General features: G+C 47.6%; 1 protein-coding gene across 3 annotated transcripts in view; it reads left to right on the top strand.

Annotated features, from left to right (window-relative positions):
* LOC137615385 (dnaJ homolog subfamily C member 11-like) overlaps window positions 1–19,498 on the top strand; it is a 103,813-nt gene that overhangs the window by 21,939 nt on the left and 62,376 nt on the right. For all 3 annotated transcript variants that reach the window (XM_068345203.1, XM_068345205.1, XM_068345204.1), the window contains exons 2-4: window positions 284–413; window positions 12,228–12,360; window positions 12,590–12,709. In XM_068345203.1, coding sequence (XP_068201304.1) covers window positions 284–413; window positions 12,228–12,360; window positions 12,590–12,709 — 383 coding nt within the window. The remainder of the gene's footprint in view (window positions 1–283; window positions 414–12,227; window positions 12,361–12,589; window positions 12,710–19,498) is intronic.

Here is a 19,498-nt window from a genome sequence, read left to right as displayed (position 1 = left end):
CTGGCGTTAATTTTATTCCTTATGTATCATTAGATTGAGTTTGTTCAGTATATGTATCTTCTTTACTGATGAATGACTTAATCATTTGCAATACTATGTTTGATTTACTGTAATAGTGTTTTGATTTACTGTAATAGTGTTTGATCTACTGTAGAAAAATCCTGAAGATAGTACCTGATACTAAACTACTGTACTGCTAAATAGTAAGATCTTTGAAAGACATGGTTGAATGAGATATGTAAAGGATTGCAATTTTAAATATATTACTCTCTTTTTTTTTCAGGCATCTAGTGAGGAAATCAACAATGCCTATAGAAGATTAAGTCGTCTGTATCATCCTGATAAACACACTGATCCTGATCGTAAAAGGGAGGCCGAATTACTTTTCAGTAAAACCAAGAGAGCCTATGAAGGTTAGTATTCACCACCCATCATCACCACCATAAACATCTTTATAAAAGCTTTTCCCTTTATGGAGTTAGACATGAGATGATTTCTTTCCACTCTTCGTTCCTCCGTTCATACTGCTTGAATGCTTATCCAGTCAGGTCCCAGGTTTTGTCAACCTCCTTTTTCCATAATTTTCTTAACTTAAATCTTTCCTAGAGGTTATCCTCTTGTTACTTCCATGTCTACAGTTTCATGGCCAATAGTTCTTCCTTTCTTTTCATCACATTTCCAATCTCAATTTTTGCGATATGTTTTATTTTCTAGTATTTAGCCACCACATCTCTCTGCCACCTCCTCATTCATCATGTGATCTTCCCATCGTACTCTAGCTATGTTTCTTGACATTTTATAGAGACATTTGTTCTGGTGCAAATACAAATCTTTGTCCTTTACATAGGAGAATGAAAGCAGTGAAGCTAGAATACAACAATTTAAATTGTATAACAAGGTTTAGGCAGTTGGCTGGTGGTTACCGGCTGGGAACAGGATAATCCTGACCCCCTACTTGCTGACTTAGTAGTCAATTTGATGACAGCCATTAGCAAGAGCAGACATTCTCACTGGCTGGAGTTTTGGAAGACTTCTAATAGAATTACTTTCTCTATTTTTCCTGCGTGTTTGCAACTTCAGTGACTTGTGAGGATGTCTACTGAAATGCAGAATTGTCTGTTGAGCTCAAGGGAGACGGATCCTCACATCTTGTGTCTTGCTTGTAGAGGACACTCCTGCAGTCAGACCATCCCCTGTATACGTCAGGAAGAGGAAAATTAAGTCTAACAGGGATCTTTCGGCCTTGGGGTCATCCTCGAGGTTGAAGAAATCCCACCTTCCTATCCTTATGCCCTTTACTCTGCCCTATGACCCTTCTCTGTTGGTTTCTTCTGAGGGCTGGTTGGGTAAATGTGGTGACCCTTTAATCTTGGGGAGAGCCTCGAGGCAAGGAGACCTTCCCGTTTCTCCTGGTAAAACATGAGGGCTTCCTCCTCAGTGGTGAGTCTCCTGTTTCTTCCTTTTTTAAATATTTAACTTAGCCGGTGAATATATAATAGCTGCAACTCTGCGGCTCGACAGAAAACACACTCAAAAAACTCGCGAGCGATCGCTATGAAGGTTGCGGGTGTGCCCACCAGCGCCAACTGTCGGCCAGATACCACTCTTGCATGTAAACAAACCCTTCAATTCTTCTCTGTCGACGTTGACGACAAGACGTATCAATACTCGCTGTAGAACCTGGAGTTTTCTCAACATATTTGGTGAAGTACTTCATTTTGGTTTGAGCTTTCGCAGTGCAGGTGTTTTATCTTCAACTTAAATCTTGAACTCGTTTTTGGATAGATTTAATTTTTGATGACTTTGGATTGTTTTTTGGACTTCCTTTGACTTTTAAATGGCCGACCCTTCCCGTAGTACGGAAGTGTGTTTTAGGCTTTTAGCAATTATCTTATCACGTTATAAATTAATATAGATTTTCCTCTATATATTTTTTTATATCTCACCCGCCTTTATTAGGCCTCTTCGATTAGCTTTCCATTTATAATAAACATCAAGATAAATTTTAATGATTTGTTTATATGCGACCTTTCCTGAGAGTAGCCAGTCCTAACTTGGAAACCGAAGTTAAACAACGTTGAGCCCTTTCAATCGTAAATAACTTTTACAGAGCTAATGATTTAAAACTTATTAATGAATATTTTTTAGTAGATATTTTATGAAAGATTTTCTTTGAATAGTCTTCGTACTGTTTCAAAGATGAACTAACGTTTAGTTTATTTATGCTACGCAGTTTGCGCTCTATCGTTACGATAGAGAGAGAGAGTATCACGGTTTCACTTTGCAGAAAGAGTAAATCGATTCTGACGTTTTGTTCATTCTTCTTTCAAAGCTTAAATGTTTTAAATTCTATTTTAAAGGAACTTTTTAATTGAAAAACCTTTCAGTTTTTTCCTTTGGTCAAATAACCTGTTTTTTGACGAAACGTAAGTGGGCTCTTCTCTTCGGTGCGAAATCAAGAGAGAGGGGGAGAGAGAGATAGAGACGGAGAGAGAGAGAGGAGAGAGAACGTTCCGATCTTTATTCTCGTCCCAAGCGAGTAACGTTGTTCTCGAGTTACTCTCGTCCCTAGTCTCTGGACGGGGAGAAAGGATAAAACGTTTTTAGTTTTTATTCTCGTCCCAAGGCACTGTACGGTGAGAGATTGAAAACGTAGTTTTGAATGAACTAGTGTTTAGTCTCTTCCCCAGCCACTGATCTTTTTATCTTAAAATATGTTTACTGTTTTTTGCTTGTACTGTATTAATGTGCTTACATTATACGACTGATTTCGCAATTATAACCTTTTGATGAGGGTAGAATTGCGTGCTTCAGGTAGAAATCAGTTTTATTCATACCTAATGTGATTTGTTAAAAAATTCGATTTCAGTGAAATAAGTGCAAAACAGAAAATCGTAGTGATAAAGTGATATTGCGCAAAGTGTTATCAGTGTTGCGACCGAGGGTTCGTCTGTTCGTGCCTGTCGTTCGCCTAGTCCGGGACCTCTTGCAAGCTCCCAAGCCCAGGGGAGAAGTAATGTCGTACGACTTATGGGTTCGAGAGGCCTTGATCAGCGAACAGACGTTCCCTCTATGGTATCAGGTGTATCTTACCAAGATCACCCCTACCATAAGGCGAGAGAGACGATTTTCTCCTCATCATCCGAAGGCTTTTCGCATAAGAAACCGTGGAACAAGGTTTCGAGGCCCTTTAAGCGAAAGTCAGTCCTTTCAGGACAGGTCCAGCGTCCTGGTTTTAACTATTAGGACAGCTCTGACCCTATGCAGTCATCGGAAGACTGCTCGCCGCCTAAACAAAAGCGTAACACAGACTCCGAGAGTCTTTTTGTAGGCAAGGTTTTGCAGTCACAGACGTTACCCTCGTCTCTTACCACAACCATTCCCGTTGATCCTAAATGGGTTGTACGGCAAGACATGCAGAATAAGCTTGCCTCCCTTATGGAAGACTATTCTGCCGATAAGTCCGTTGAGCCTAGCCGTTTCTCTCATCGAGATCCTGGCCTTCAGCCACCCTAACGTTCCTTTGTGCGTCCTGTTGACGTTGGCGTAGCCAAGTCACGTCAGTCAGGTTGTTTAGAACCACACTCGATGCGGTCTCGTGTGGATTTTCAGCCACATTTGGACGTTAGGCCACTTGCTGATGCTCCTGTTGACGTTCAGGACGTTCGCCAACAATCGGAGTTGACTTGTTTTGACGCTGAGCGTCAACCTCCGCATTCTAGAGTTGTTTTGACTGCTCAGACTAGGCGGTCAAAGCAGTCTCGAGTGGACGCTGTGCGTCCTCACGCACCTGTTGTTGTTGACAGTTCACAGACTGTCAAGCAGTTACATGACGTTGCGTCCTGGTCCACTACTAATGCACCAGTGCGTGTGGACTCTGCTTGTAAAGCATTGCCACCACGGTAGGTCTCTCCCTTGCTTGAGACTTGGCTATTGTCGGACAAGGTTCCTTCAGATGAGGAAGTTGCTGTTCCCCCTCCTACTGATATTCCCTTGAGGACTCTGTCAGACGGAGAGGAGCCTAAAGCTGCTTAGCCCTCTATGGACTTTAAATAAATCATGCTGATTTTTAAGGATCTTTGTCCGGATCTTTTTGTAACTGCTGCTCCTCGTTCGCCTAAACGTCAGAGCTTACACTAGGCCTAGCTACTTCGAAGCCGTTGTTTTATAAGCTAGTGCTCTCTCGCTCTTCTAAGAGAGCTTTACGTTTGCTAGGCGACTGGTTTATCACCAGGAGGAGTTTGGGGGAGACAGCCTTTGCTTTCCCTACTTTTAAGCTGGCTTATAGAGCGAGAGTCTGATATGACACGAGAGAAGTTCTCGGCTTGGGAGTTCCTGCCTCTGCCCAGATAGACTTCTCAAACCTCATAGACTCTCCCTGGCGCCTGGCCATGAGACGCTCCAAGATTTTACAGGTCGACTTCAGAGCTATTTTCGAGCGTTTGAAGTTTTGCTGTACAATTATGTCATGCATAAACAAGGCTTTCAGGGATGGCTCCAATGATCTGACAGCCACGTTCTCTGCAGGAACAAGTCCCTCAGGGATGGCTCCAATGATCTGGCAGCCATGTTCACTGCAGGAGTACGTAAGAGGCAAGTGCGCTCAATGTGTTCTTTGTCAAGACAAACTTCACGATGAAGTCTACCAGGCTGTCTTGACAGCATTTATGGAAGGCGACTGGATGGTCTCTCTCGACCTTCAGGAGGCATACTACCACATTCCTATACACCCGGATTCCCAACCGTTTCTGAGGTTTGTTTACAGGAATGTGGAGTACCAGTTTCGAGCCCTGTGCTTTGGCCTCAGTCCTGCGCCTCTCGTGTTTACGAGGCTCATGAGGAATGTGGCAAAATCCCTCCATCTATCGGAGATCCGAGCCTCCCTGTACTTGGACGACTGGCTTCTCAGAGCTTCGTCCAGTCTTCGCTGTCTGCAGGATCTACATTGGACGTTGAGTCTGGCCAGGGAGTTGGGACTTTTGGTCAACCTAAAAGTCCCAACTGATCCCATCCCAGACTATTCTATATTTGGGGATGGAGATTCGCAGTCAAGCCCTGCTCGAAGTCCAACTAATGCTGAAAAGAAAACGTTTGTTCAGTCAGGAGTTGGAACAGTCTCGTAGGGACTCTCTCATCCCTGGAGCAGTTTGTCTCACTAGGGAGACTACACCTTCTGCCTCTCCGGTTCCATCTAGCCTCTCACTGGAACTAGGACAAGACGTTAGAGACGGTATCATTCCCAGTCTCCGAACCAGTAAAGGCATGCCTGAAATGGTGGGACAGCAATATCAGTCTGAGAGAGGGACTATCCCTAGCAGTCAAGAACCCAAACCACGTGTTGTCCTCAGACGCGTCGGATTTGGGTTGGGGTGCGACCCTGGACGGTCGGGAATGCTCGGGTCTGTGGACCTCAAGTCAGAAGAGCATGCACATCAACGACAAGGAGCTATTAGCAGTCCACTTGGCCTTGATGATATTCGAAAGCTTCTTCGAAACTAAGTGGTAGAGGTCAACTCAGACAACACCACAACTTTGGCGTACATCTCCAAGCAAGGAGGCACACACTCCTTCACGCTGCTCGAGATCGCAAGGGACCTTCTCTTATGGTCAAGAGATCGAGGCATCTCCCTGTTGACGAGATTCATCCAGGGGGACTTGAACGTCTTGGCAGACTGTCTCAGTCGGAGGGGTCAGGTGATACCCACGGAATGGACCCTCCACAAGGCAAGAGTCTTTGGGCTACTTGGGGTCAACCCACCATAGACCTCTTTGCCTCCTCGTTGACCAAAAGGTTACCAATCTATTGCTCTCCAGTCCTAGATACAGAAGCAATCCACATAGACGCGTTTCTACTGGATTGGTCTCTTCTGGACTTATATGCATTCCCTCCATTCAAGATAGTCAACAAGGTACTGCAGAAGTTCGCCTCTCACGAAGGGACAAGGTTGACGTTGGTTGCTACCCTCTGGCCCGCGAGAGAGTGGTTCACCGAGGTACTTCAATGGCTGGTAGACTTTCCAAGAAGTCTTCCTCTAAGGGTAGATCTGTTACGTTAGCCCCACGTAAAGAATGTCCATCAAAGCCTCCCCGCTCTTCGTCTGACTTCCTTCAGGCTATCGAAAGACTCTCAAGAACTCGAGGCTTTTCGAAGGAGGCAGCCAGTGCGATTGCAAGAGCGAGGAGAGCTTCTACCATTAGAGTATACCAGTCGAAGTGGGAAGTCTTTTGAGACTGGTGCAAGTCAGCATCTGTGTCCTCGTCCAGTACCTCTGTAGCCCAAATCGCAGATTTTCTTTTACATCTGAGAAAGGTTCGCTCCCTTTCAGCTCCCACGATTAAGGGCTACAGGAGCATGTTGGCTTCGGTCTTTCGACATAGAGGCTTAGATCTTTCCAACAATAAAGATCTCCAAGATCTCCTTAAGTCCTTCGAGACCTCTAAGGAACGTCGTTTGGCAACTCCTGGATGGAACTTAGACGTGGTCATAAGGTTCCTCATGTCAGACAGGTTTGAGCCATTACATTCAACCTCCCTGAAGGATCTCACCCTCAAGACACTTTTCCTAGTGTGCTTGGCTTCGGCTAAAAGGGTCAGTGAACTTCATGCCTTCAGTAAGAACATCGGTTTTTTCTACAGAAAAAGCCACTTGTTCACTTCAACTTGGTTTCCTGGCCAAAAATGAACTGCCTTCTCGTCCTTGGCCTAAATCTTTTGATATTCCTTGCTTATCAGAGATCGTAGGCAACGAACTGGAAAGAGTATTATGTCCTGTTAGAGCTCTTAAGTTCTTTTTAGCTCGTACTAAGTCATTACGAGGTAAATCTGAGGCATTATGGTGCTCAGTTAAGAAACCATCATTGCCTATGTCAAAGAATGCTTTGTCATATTTTATCAGATTTTTTAATACGAGAAGCTCATTCTCACTTGAATGAGAAAGACCGATGTTTGCTTAAGGTTAAGACGCACGAAGTTAGAGCTATAGCAATCTCCGTGGCCTTCAAGCAAAATAAATCTCTGCAAAGTATTATGGACGCGACTTTTTGGAGAAGCAAGTCAGTGTTCGCGTCATTTTACTTAAAAGATGTCCAGACTCTTTACGAGGACTGCTACACACTGGGTCCATTCGTTGCAGCGAGTGCAGTAGTGGGTGAGGGTTCTACCACTACATTACCCTAATTCCAATATCCTTTTTAATCTGTCTCTTGAAATGTTTTTTAATTTTGGGATGTACGGAAGGCTAAGAAGCCTTTCGCATCCTGGTTGATTTGGCGGGTGGTCAAAGTCCTTTCTTGAGAGCGCCCAGATTAGGGGTTTGATGAGGTCCTGTTGTATGGGTTGCAGCCCTTGATACTTCAGCTCCTGGGAGTCTTTCAGCATCCTAAGAGGATCGCTGGGCTCCGTGAGGAAGACAGACTTACTAGGCAGAGTAATCGTCTAAGTCAACTTCCTTACCAGGTACCTATATATTTTGGTTTTGTTATATTGATAACTGTCAAAAAAACTCTTAGCTTATACGCTGTAAACTTTATTAACTCTGGTCTCTACCCACCGCCTTGGGTGTGAATCAGCTATTATATATTCACCGGCTAAGTTAAATATTTAAAAATGATATTTTAATTATAAAATAAATTTTTGAATATACTTACCCGGCGAATATATAAATTAAAGACCCTCCCTTCCTCCCCAATAGAGACGCAGCGGGACGAGAAGAATTGAAGGGTTTGTTTACATGCAAGAGTGGTATCTGGCCGACAGTTTTCTGTCGAGCCGCAGAGTTGCAGCTATTATATATTCACCGCGTAAGTATATTCAAAAATTTATTTTATAATTAAAATATCATTTTACAGATTGATGATGCCTTGTGTTTGTTCATTGTTGTGGCTCTCATTGAGATTTCAAGGACCTCCTTCCAAGGAGCAGCTTGTGGAGGTGATCTCGTCAAGTCCCCCCAGCAACAGAGTGCAAACACTACCAGATAATTCATTGGCTCATTTCTTCCAGAGACCGTTGAGGGAGATACAGTACATCTCCCAAGTGCTCTTCCCTAGGGAAGAGCCTTTCTTGGAGGGCTCGTCAGATGACCACATGCCTCCTGCAGATCATGTCTCCTGACCTTCATTTCTACGAGAGGAGTACTCCTCCAGAGCACACTAGCTTCCCAGAGTATGGCTGCAGTTTTGGTAGGCAACCTTAGCCAGGCCCTTCCTCTTTGAAAGATAAATATCTACAATGTGCATCACACAGGTGTGCGTGACAGCATGCCTCACCTTGGCAAGCCTTAACCTCATCGATAGACTCACCCACATGTGACTCACCTACACGCACTTCACCCAGAGACGCCAAAACCACTCGCGCATCGTCACGATGCACCCCTTCCAGACACACTTCACTTTAGCACACCTCACCGTATCTAGAAGTGCTTCACCCAGATTTGTATCATCCAGACGTGTTTCACCCAGAAGTATCTGACCTAAGCACGCGTCACCCAAATGCATCTTTCTCTGACGCGCCTCGCCCATACTCGCTTCACCTAAACACGCCTCTCCTAGACATACATCGCCTACCCGCCGGTTAAAATATCTTCACACTAGGAAAAAGCTTGCCATTGTGGTTCCCTCTACTACATCAGTGTAAGACACAAGTTTCTCAGCCGCCTTTTCCAAGTTTCACGATTTTGAGATAACCCCGATCAAACTAGATTTGAAACTATGCAATCAGAGGGGCTAGGATATCCTTCCTTGAGGTGATCATTGGCTTCATACGCATCTGGGGTCCCCCATCTGGCCACCTCTCACCTTTCTCTGAGGTCAGCTGCCTCAAGGATAAAAAGTATCTCAAATGTGTACCAAAGATCAGGTCCAACATCCCAGCAGGCCCTAGATCTCGGAATGAGTTCCAGGAATTGTAAGTTCCGAGAGATCCTAGGAAAAAGGGTTAGTCAGTCCATCCTGGTCTCGGTCTCTCAATTAGATAGAGGAATAGGAAACATTTCTAGACTCATGACCCCTCCTGACACCTGGCTGGTTACGGTTTTGTTGAGGGATGATTATGACTGGAACAATTCTGACAAATCTGAAGATGCTTCCCTTGCCAGCTGCGCCTGTGGTGCCTGACATCGAAGAGGGAGAGTCGGATTCAACCTGCTTTCGGGTGCTAAATTGCATCTGAAGAGTCAATGGATTGGGAAATGCTCCTTGCAACCCTCCCAGGGCGAGGAAAGCAGCAATAGACAGACTTTATTGGGCACCTTGGGCCACCAGACCTCATCTGGAGCTTCCATGGTCAATCTTTGCTTTGGAAGCCCTTGACAAGGTGGATACGTAGTTCTCTCTGAGGAAAGATTTTGTAATGGCGGGGAGATCCTACCCATAATATCTCCAGCTTTTGTGCGGCAGAGGAAATACTACTGCGTCTCCTTCACCCTTACCCCTTGATCCCTTAATAGTTGCGTTGGCCCCTGGCACCACCGGTAACAGCCTATCCACACAGATTACAGTATCTCCTTTTCTGCTTTGGAGGTTACAATTATGGAGCTCACAACTATGGTGACCCTTCAGGGTGCCTCCTTGATCAACCACTGGTTAGGCACGGCATGATCGGCTACTGGGTCGATACTGAGGACTTGTTCAACTCGTGCAAGAAGAAGTGGTCTCAAGGACATCGTATTGACAAGAGCGAGAGCAGTGGAGTTCCTGACCTATGAAGTGGCCAACCAATGGATGAACTGGGTCTTGAAGAGGCGTGATGCCGTTGCCTCCAGGTTCCATAAACAGATCATCGTGAGGGAGAAGATAAACCTTAGGAATGCCTTCCTTAAGGGTTCAGCTCTATTTCCTTTTTGGGAAATAGAGGCTACAGTACATCAAACAAATTGAGCAAGTCCAGGTAGGATTTGCCACTGTTCAGTCTCCCTTTAGCAACCACAGTCCTCATCTACTTCTGGACATCCTAGGTCTTCAGTGTCAGCTTGGCAGGCTCAAAAATCAACTCAAAGAAGTGACTCTCACACGCTCCTTCCATTCTGAAGCCGGGAATGGAATCAGCCCTTTTTGGTTTGACAAGAACAAGAGAGAGTCAGGAGAAGGGGGATAGGACGAGGACGCCAATCCTGTTAAGGGGAACAATCCCCTATGATGCCACCTGTAGGGGTGGGGTTATACCTACAAGCCAAATGGATGAGGTGGTGGTATTATGGGATGTAAAGTTGGATGGTAGACGTCCTTTGGTCTTGATACCTCTTTCTGTTCATCAGCCTGCCTCCTCCCCTAGTTTCACCATAAGCAATATCATCGACCCATTGTCAGGGATCGGTGAAGAACTCAGCCATGCTAGAGAAGGGCACTCTTCAAGAGGTCAGCGATGGCTCCCCAAACTTCTTCAGTAAACTTTCTTGTCGAAAAGGCATCTGGATGCTGGAGGCCAGTCATAGACCTGTCATTCTTGAACAAATTTGTCTTTCAAATTATGTTCAAAATGGAGCCCGCAGCCATGGTCAGCCAAGGAGTCAGGGCTCTGGACTTCAGGATGACAATCGAATTAAAGGACTCGTACTTCCAAATCCCAATACATCTGGCCTCCAGGAAGTACCCTCCCTTTGTCATAGCCAGCAAGGTGTACCAGTTCAAGGTATTTTGCTTCTGGCTTTTGATGGCACCATGAGTGTTCACCAATCTTCTAATGCTAGTGTCAGCATGGGCACATGTCAACGGCATTTTTCTCGTGATACCTAGATGATTGGTTGATATTGGCAGACTCCGAGGAAGTTCTACTTCATTGAGAAAGGCTCCTTACGTTTTATCACCTTCTAAGGATCGTGATGAATCGGAAGACCTTGTCAGAGCCCTTGTTTATGTTGTGTGTAACAAGCTTAGGTCTCTCCTTTTTTACATGTTGGATATTTTCATTTACCAGTAATGTTATCTTTTTTCTTACTCCCCTTCAATCTTCTGTATCACAGCACAGTGTGTCCTCTAAGTACCAGAAATATTATTTTTCACTAAGACTTTCCCATCTATTAAAATACAGTTCTTTACTTCACTTTCTTTCCCAGTACATATTGTAATGTTTGTTCCAACATGTATAAGATGCAATCATTAATGAGGTAATTGACAGGTGTGAGTACAGATGAATAGTCCCACCCACTCTCCTGTCAAACTCCCTTCACTTTTGTCTTAGGTTGCAATGGTTTATGCCTAACCAGCGATAGATCCCCACTCACTGTGTGCTTTTTGTATGAGTATTACTGTTTCAGTTACTTATCCCAATATGCTGAGTATAAATCGCAGAGTCCCTTAAAAGTGCGGGTGTATTCATTGGTGGCATTCTTGGCAACGTCCAAGACGATGCTGAAGAGACTGTATGGCACTTTGCTGTCCTCATTGAGTTCACTGGTCACTTGAGCTTCTGGTTATATTCCTTTGAATTGGTCCCGAAGAGTATGCTTTAGGAGCTGGTGGAGTGTGGAAGAGTGAAATGCTTGCCACACTCCAACATGTGTTGAAAACTCTTCCTATGCAGACCGCTAATGATGAGGTTGACCTAAGAAAGTCTTAGCCGAACTCTTGTAGGTAGGCCCTCTATGTCATTTTTGAGTGAGTGCTAAGGCTTTTTTGCCCCTGGTGTTCCCAGTGCCAGTAATGCCATTGGTGACACCAGTGAAACCAGTGCTCATGCCAGTGTCACCGACTCCAGTGGTGATTCCCTCTTGGTGTCCAAAGTCAAAGAAGTGCCAGTGCTGAAGCCAGTTAAGGGTGTGAGAAAACTCTGTTGCCAATGAAAACTGTTTGGTACCCCAATGTTCATCACCCTTGGCCCTGTGGCTCCCATTATCCTTGTGCCAGTAACCCTAGTTCCTGTGTCTATGCTACCGCTTCTCCTGTGGTATTCCACCAGTAGCTATAAAAAAGCTGTCTCCTTGGACAAGTAGATGAGTTATTTTGACGAGAAAGTTTTTATTCTGTTCAATTCAGTCTCATATTTTTTCATCACCATAGATTTAAAGGTGTCCTACTGGAACTTGATTTTATTTAAGGTAGGAATTATTTTAGGATTGTACCGTTAGTAACAATTGAATTTTTTAATGAATATTGGTTAATAGAGTTTAGTAATGTGAAGTTGAGATCTTTGGGATATAGCATTTACACAATGGTTTGACTATTAAGTTAGGGCTTCAATGTTCCATGTATTGTTTTTTATATTTTGGTGATCCATTTATGCTTATTTTACAGTTCTTAGTGATGGGCACATGCGTGCCATTTATGATAACCTCGGAAAAGCAGGACTAGAAACACAAGGATGGGAGATAGTTCAGAGAACAAAAACTCCTCATGAGATAAGAGAAGAATATGAGCGTCTAGCAAGGTAAGATAAATGTTTACATTTATTTATGTTGATGACTTGGTCTAATTTCATACAGTTCTGCTGCAAATGTTATTTGCATTAACATATAAATTTTAAATCTGAACTCTTAGTGGGATTGAATTTTGTTTGTCATGTATGATTGTATGCAGCAGCTAGATATACAGTGCATAATTTTATAGGAATATTACATGGTGTCAATACAAGCAAAATAATTTTTTTTTCATTACAGGGATCGAGAAGAGCGTCGATTGCAGCAGAGAACTAATCCAAAGAGCTCAGTAAATATGACAATAGATGCAACGGATTTGTTTTCAGTTTATGATGATGAATCTCCTTATTTAGACTTAAGGTTAGCAAATCAAGTTTTGCCATTTTATTTTTTATAAACACTTCAGGTGTTTGTTGGTATGGAACCTTTTAGAGGTTTGAGTTTACTCTAGGCTTTTTTATTTGAAAGCTTTGCACTTACTTGCCAGTCAGATTATTGATCTCACATTAGTTTGCTTTGAATGTCAGGGCAGGAAAGGCACTCCATACATTCCACCTTCCTTCTCCATGGATTCGCCATCTGCAGGTTTGATTTGCTGCCAACCAAATAGGCATCATTGGTAAAATTATACCCAAAATTGTACTTATTGCCACAAATTGCTCTTGAAACATTTCAGACCTCATGTCATTCATCCTCCTGATTGTTTACCACCAATCTCTCAGGCAGCAGCTACATGCATAAGTGTAATACTTTAATAGCCCAGCAAACCATCTTTTTTCCCCAACATCAAGATACCCACGTGCTAATCACAATCTGCTTTAGTGTTACCCTGCATCTTGTATTGCAATTGTCTGTGAGTTGAAATCCAGAACAAAGACAATCCTATACCTTAATGAATCCAGCAGGGCCTCTAAATATATTTCGTGAAGTTTATGTCTCTGTGAAAGTCAGGTGGCGTCTCTTGTTTAAGGACAAAATTATTGAAAATGGTCCAGATAACCCTTCTTGCATTTTATAAAGTAATAAAAAAAAAACCTTCACAATGCTTAAATTAGTACCTGTCTTCAATCTATTATTATTATTATTATTATCATTATTATTATTATTATTATTATTATTATTGTTCAAAGTTACAACCCTAGTTGGAAAAGCAGGTTGTTTTAAGCCCAAGGGCTCCAACAGGGAAAAATGGCTCAATGAGGAAAGGAAACAAAGAAATAAGTAAACTACAAGAGAAGCAATGAACAATTAATATCAAATATTTTAAGGACAGTTACAAGGTTAAAATAGATTTGTTCCAACACGAAGTACTTACCTCGAACGACTTTCTTAGGAGTATCTGGGATCTCCTCCCATCTGACCAGAGTTTTGTGTAGTTTACCCTGAACCCATTTTCTATGAGGGGTAACCTCAGGCGGAGTGATTCGCGCCCTGAGGCTAACCCCAGGTCAGAGAGCATGCTTGCTTAGGTCTCGACCTCTAGTAAGTTCTCTGGTCGCGTCGCGATATCATCTCGCCGCTCTCCTTAATCCCAGTGTGACTCGTGTGTCCCCGACCCTTTGTGTCCCACGCGGTACCTACGTGGTTCAATTGTGCTTTCCCTGTGCGCGCTTGTGTCTCGTAGTGCTTCTCCTTCATCATGGAGCATCCTCGCCGTTGTCCTGGGCCTATGGCCGGCAAATCATGTGGAGCGTTCCTCTCGAAACCCGAAGTTGACCCGCACTCCTTGTGTTCCTCGTGCAGGGGCAGCGTGTGTTCCCCTTCCGCCACGTGTCCGGAGTGCGAGTCGTGGAATGAGGTGCTGTGGGTGCGGTATAGCACCAAAAAGAAGGCGGCGACGAAGAAGTCGCCTAAGAAGACCAACGTCCCTTCCTCCCTTGCTTCGACGGGCGCCTCGTCGGTCCGAGCTTCTCTCCCAACCTCCCCTACCCAGAGTAGGGGACGAGGTAAGTCAGTTGCGGGGAAGAGGCCCGCGGCCCTTCCCCAAGAGTCTGACCTTCATGACAGTAGGGTTGTGGCGTCTTTCCAGGCGAGTGAGGGACCTGAGGGAGGGGCGGGAGTGTTTTCGGGAGATGGTGGCCTGGTGCCTGCAGGTCACATCTCCTCTGATGACCCCATGTGGGGTAAGAATGTTGCTAATTCCTCTCCAGCCTCTTGGGCGTGCTTTTCAGGTGGTTCAGCAGCCGAGGGCGTCATCGAGAAGGAGCTTTCCCCGCCGTCGGACCCCACTGCGTGGGTTCCCCCTAAGACGCCCTTCAGGTCCCCGTTGAGGATGGAGGAAGACTTCGGGACCTGGTCTCCCACGGGAGAGCCTCCTCGCTCCCCCCCAGCGCCGTCGGCCGTCTTCCCAGAGGTGTTTTTGCAGGCGTCTTCTTCCACGGAGCGTCGCAGGAATCCTCCTACACCACCGTAGGAGGCGAGGCCTTCGAAGAGGGCCTATAAGTCGTCGGTCTCCTCAGTGGAGGAACTTTCCTGCTCTTCGAAGGATGAGGCGCTGAGGAAGCTCAGGAGATGAAGGGGGAAGTCCCGCAGGAAGTTGTTGCGCTCTCGCTCTCCCTCGAGGTCGCGCCACGAGAGTCGGCGCCCAAGATCCCCCAAGAGCAACGAATGGGTGATGGTTCACCGCGACAGGCTTCTGGAGCTAGCTGAGGCGCCAGGCCCCTCAAGTTGGCGTCCGAGGACGAGCTCCCCGGATAGATACTCCTCCAGCTGCAGCGGCACCCGATGGAGGGACTCCTCATGGCAGGTTCCAGTTGACAGGCATAAGACCGCGAAGGTTCCGGCTCCATCCGCCCAGCGGAGAGAGTCGTCCCTTCAGTCTGGCAGCCGAGTCCTGACCTCCAAGGGCCACCTAGCTCGTCACGAGCGCAGCCCTCGGCCTTCCTCGATGGGCAGGCCCGCAGATTCGAGGACCTCCGGGAGAGATGTTAGACGCTGAATGGAGGCCCCCGTTCCGATGGCGATGCCCGTCCTTTGTCGGGAACCCCCGCGAGAGCGTCAGTCCAGGACTCCACCACGTGCGAGGTCCTCTGTCGGAGTACCCCCGTCACATGCACCAGCACCCTCGTCGGAGGAGCTCGACGACCATGGAGAGGGGTCAGCAGCGGAGGTATCGGCCTATCAGAGGGTGATAGGCCTCATCAGAAGTCACCACAGGCTGGACTTATCAGAACCCTCCTCCGAAGATGCATGGCGTTCCAGCCTTAACAGAATAGTGGACGCCCTGGTCCAGCAGCGCCCCTCCTTGGCGAGGGACGTTAATTTGGGAAGGGTCCACGTGGACAGGATCGTGGCTAACTACGCCGAGGCGCCCAAGAGCCAGAGCGCCTCCAAGCTGCTCCAGGGCCTGAAGTCCCAGAGCAAGTTCTACCTCCCAGAGGGACAGCAAGCGGGCGCCTGTGCACTGGAGCCAGCACTCACCGTGTTGGGGCAAGGAGCCTCAGAAGAAAGGGCGTCCACGGCTCCGATCTGCTTCTCTCCTTCGCAGGCGGTCATGATGGAGGAGATATCGAAGGACCTTGTCAACGTCTCCTCCTGGCTGGACTGGTGGGCCTCCACCCTGGTGGGCGTTCAGTCGTCCTACAACCTGACAGTACCGGTGACCCAGGCATTGCTCAAGGAACTCATCAGTTCAGGAGGCAAGGCCCTGAAATTCCTTTCATACCAGTCGTTAGCCATGTCCGCCAACTGGGTCCTACGAAGGAGGGACACTGTTTTAAGCAAGATAACTAGGAGGCTGCCGGACAGAGAGGCCAGATCTCTGAGGAACCTGACCCTGTGGGACGATTCGATCTTTCCCCCGAAGGCAGCGGAGGAAGCGATGGAGAGAGTCCGGAGGCTGAAGGAACCGTTCGAGACCAGGCCCCACCCGGTCAGAAGGCCGACGTTCAGAAGGTCCTCCGTCGACATGCCTCGCCCTCCTCGGCCCACTCCTAACCAGCCTAGGAGAGACAACTCGGCGACAACATGGTCCCAGTCGTCTTAGCCCTCCCGTAGGGGATCAGCCTCGACCCAAGCCGCCTATAGGCTGTCGTTCGCGGCGTCCAGAAGAGGGTGTTCAGGCCGCTCCTCGAGGAGAAGATAGGGAGGGAGGCCCCCTACTCCTGCCGAAGCCTCAGGTGGGGGGATGCCTCAAACGTTTTTGGCAAGCATGGGAAGAACACGGAGCAGACCCGTGGACCGTGATAGTTCTGAAGGAAGGGTACAGGTTGCCCTTCCTAGTGGACCCTCCGCCTCTGATACCAGACCAGCAGGCGGAGTGGCTAGCCCCCAAGGATCCCTTGAAACAGACAGCTCTGCAGGGGGAGGTCTCAGCGATGTTGGCAAAAGGGGCAATGGAACCTGTTCAGGACCCAGGTTGGGGGTTCTACAGCAGGCTGTTCCTGGTGGAGAAAGCGACAGGAGGATGGAGACCGGTCATAGACCTCTCAGCCCTCAACAAGTTCGTCTGCAAGACCGACTTCAAAATGGACACTCCAAAATCAGTCTTGGCGTCCTTGAGAGAAGGGGACTTCATGATGTCAGTAGATCTCAAGGATGCTTACTTCCAGATCCCGGTTCATCCCTCCACCAGGAAGTACCTACGGGTGAAATGGGAGAACCAGACGTTGCAGTTCAAGACCCTCTGCTTCGGGTTGTCCACTGCCCCCCAAGTCTTCACGAGGGTCTTCACAACGGTCTCAGTCTGGGCACACGAACAGGGCATCTGCCTGATTCGTTACCTGGACGATTGGTTGCTACTTTCAGCCTCAGAGGAAGTACTGAAGGAGCAAGGCGCGATGTTGCTGCGGTTCTGCAACGTTCTGGGGATCACCATCAACCTAAAGAAGTCCCAACTGATACCCTCCACCAGGACGACCTACCTCGGGATGGTTCTGGATTCCCGGTTAGTGAAAGCCTTCCCCTCCGCGGACAGGCTGGACAACTTAGACCAGGTCCTCCGCCCCTTCCTGATGGACCAACCCAGGAGGGTGAAGGACTGACAGAGACTGATAGGACACATTTTGTCTCTGGAGAAACTGGTCCCCCAGGGCAGGCTAAAGCTCAGGGAGGTCCAATGGAACCTGAAGGAAAGCTGGATCCAAACGGATTCCCCCCACAGAGTGGTCCAGGTGTTTCCGAACACGAAACGGGTCCTGGAATGGTGGAGTTGCAGGATGAACACCCTCAAAGGGATCCCCTTTGCGGCCGACCCTCCGGAGATGCTCCTGTTCATGGACGCATCGAAGGAGGGGTGGGGTGCCCATCTCTTAGGGAAATCAGCAAGAGGGAACTGGACAGCCCTAGAGAAGACCCAGCACATAAACGTTCTAGAGATGAGGGCAGTACAATGAGTGTGCCTGGAGTTTGTACACCTACTCCGGGGAAACACCATGGCGTTGATGTGCGACAACGCCACGGTAGTAGCTTACATAAAGAAGCAGGGAGGCCTAAGGTCGAAGGAGCTGTGCGTCCTCACGTTACAACTTCTGGAATGGGCCGAAGTGGAGCAGATCAGAATATCAGCGAGGTTCATCCCAGGGAAAAGGAACGTCCTCGCCGACGGCTTCAGCAGGATGGGGCAAGTGGTAGGATCCGAATGGTCTCTACACCCGGAAGTAGCCAGGTCCGTCATTCAGAAATGGGGTTCTCCGGTGATGGACCTCTTCGCAACAAGGCTGAACACGCAACTCCCCGTGTTCTGTTCTCCTGTTCCAGACCCAAAAGCAGCGTTCGAGGACGCCTTCCAGCATCCTTGGAACAATCTCGACGTGTACGCTTTTCCCCCCTTCGGGATGCTCAAGCAGGTCCTCAACAGGGTGAGAAGGACGAGCAACCTACGGATGACTTTGGTAGCGCCCTGGTGGCCGGAGAGGGAGTGGTTCGTGGACCTAAGGGAACTAACACAACAGCCGCCCTGGCCTCTTCTCCGGCAACCACACTTCCGAAGGTTCCACGAGAATTCTCGGTCCCTCCGCCTTCACGTGTGGAGGTTATCGAGCGTCTCCTGAGGAGGGAAGGCTATTCGTCGAGTACAGCAACGAGGATGTCGGGCTACCTGAGACGGTCATCGACAGCTGTATACCAGGCTAAGTGGGCCACCTTTACCAAATGGTGCACCGCTAGGGACATCAGGCCCCTGAAGGCCTCCATCCTGCAAGTAGCGGACTTCCTAGTTTACCTCAGGGACGTGGTCAACATGTCCATTCCAGCCATCAAGGGAGTCCGCGCGGCTCTGGGCCAAGTTTTTCTCCTGAAAGGCATAGACCTGGGTAACTCCAGACATATCTCAATGCTCATTAAGAGCTTTGAGCAATCACCCCCGCAAGCTGTGAAGGTGCCACAATGGGACGGGGCAAGGGTCTTGAAAATGTTATCCAAACCTCCGTTCGAGCCCCTGAAAGACATCGTGGACAAGGATCTCACTCTCAAAACGGTTTTCTTGCTGGCGTTAGCATCAGCTAAACGGGTAGGCGAGATTCATGGTCTGTCCTACGAAGTGGCTCACTCGAAAGGTTGGCGAGAAGTCATGTTCAAGTTCATCCCTTCCTTCGTAGCTAAGACCCAGAACCCTGCCGTATGGGACCCCAGGTTTGAGGGTTTCTCCATTCCGGCAATCCCCCGGTCGGACGACGTGAAGGATTTGCGCCTATGCCCTGTCAGGGCAGTGAGGAAATACTTGGAAAGGACAGCAAGACTCCGGCCCGGGATCAAAAGTCTTTTTGTTTCCACAGGCCTCGTAAAGAAGCCAGTCTCGAAGAATACCATCTCCTTTTGGTTGCGGCAGGTCATCCTCAGGGCCTACAGTAAGGCGGGTATCTCCCTGTCGGCGAAACCCAAGCCCCATGACATTAGGGGCCTGAGTACTACATTGGCTTTCGAGAAAAATGTGGCAGTGGGCCAGATCCGAAGGGCAGGCACCTGGGCCAACCAGTCTACCTTCACGGCTCACTGTTTGAAGGACTATTCAAGAAGATCCCTGGACGGGTTCTCGATAGTTACCGTCGTCTCCGTGCTCCAAACGGTTTAAAGGCATAGCCTCAGTGATAACCGCGGGTAACAAGCACAAGAGCCACAGGTTCGTTCCTTAAACCCCCTTGTACCTTCTTTCCCTTTTTCCGCTTCAAGTGGGCTCTGTGAGGGCCCTGAGGCAGAGACGAGTACCTCAAC

Source organism: Palaemon carinicauda, chromosome 21 (assembly GCF_036898095.1).
Source record: "Palaemon carinicauda isolate YSFRI2023 chromosome 21, ASM3689809v2, whole genome shotgun sequence".
Classification (NCBI taxonomy): Eukaryota; Metazoa; Arthropoda; class Malacostraca; order Decapoda; family Palaemonidae; genus Palaemon; species Palaemon carinicauda.
Note: the sequence above shows the minus strand (reverse complement) of the source record. Positions and strands in the feature narration are given on the sequence as shown.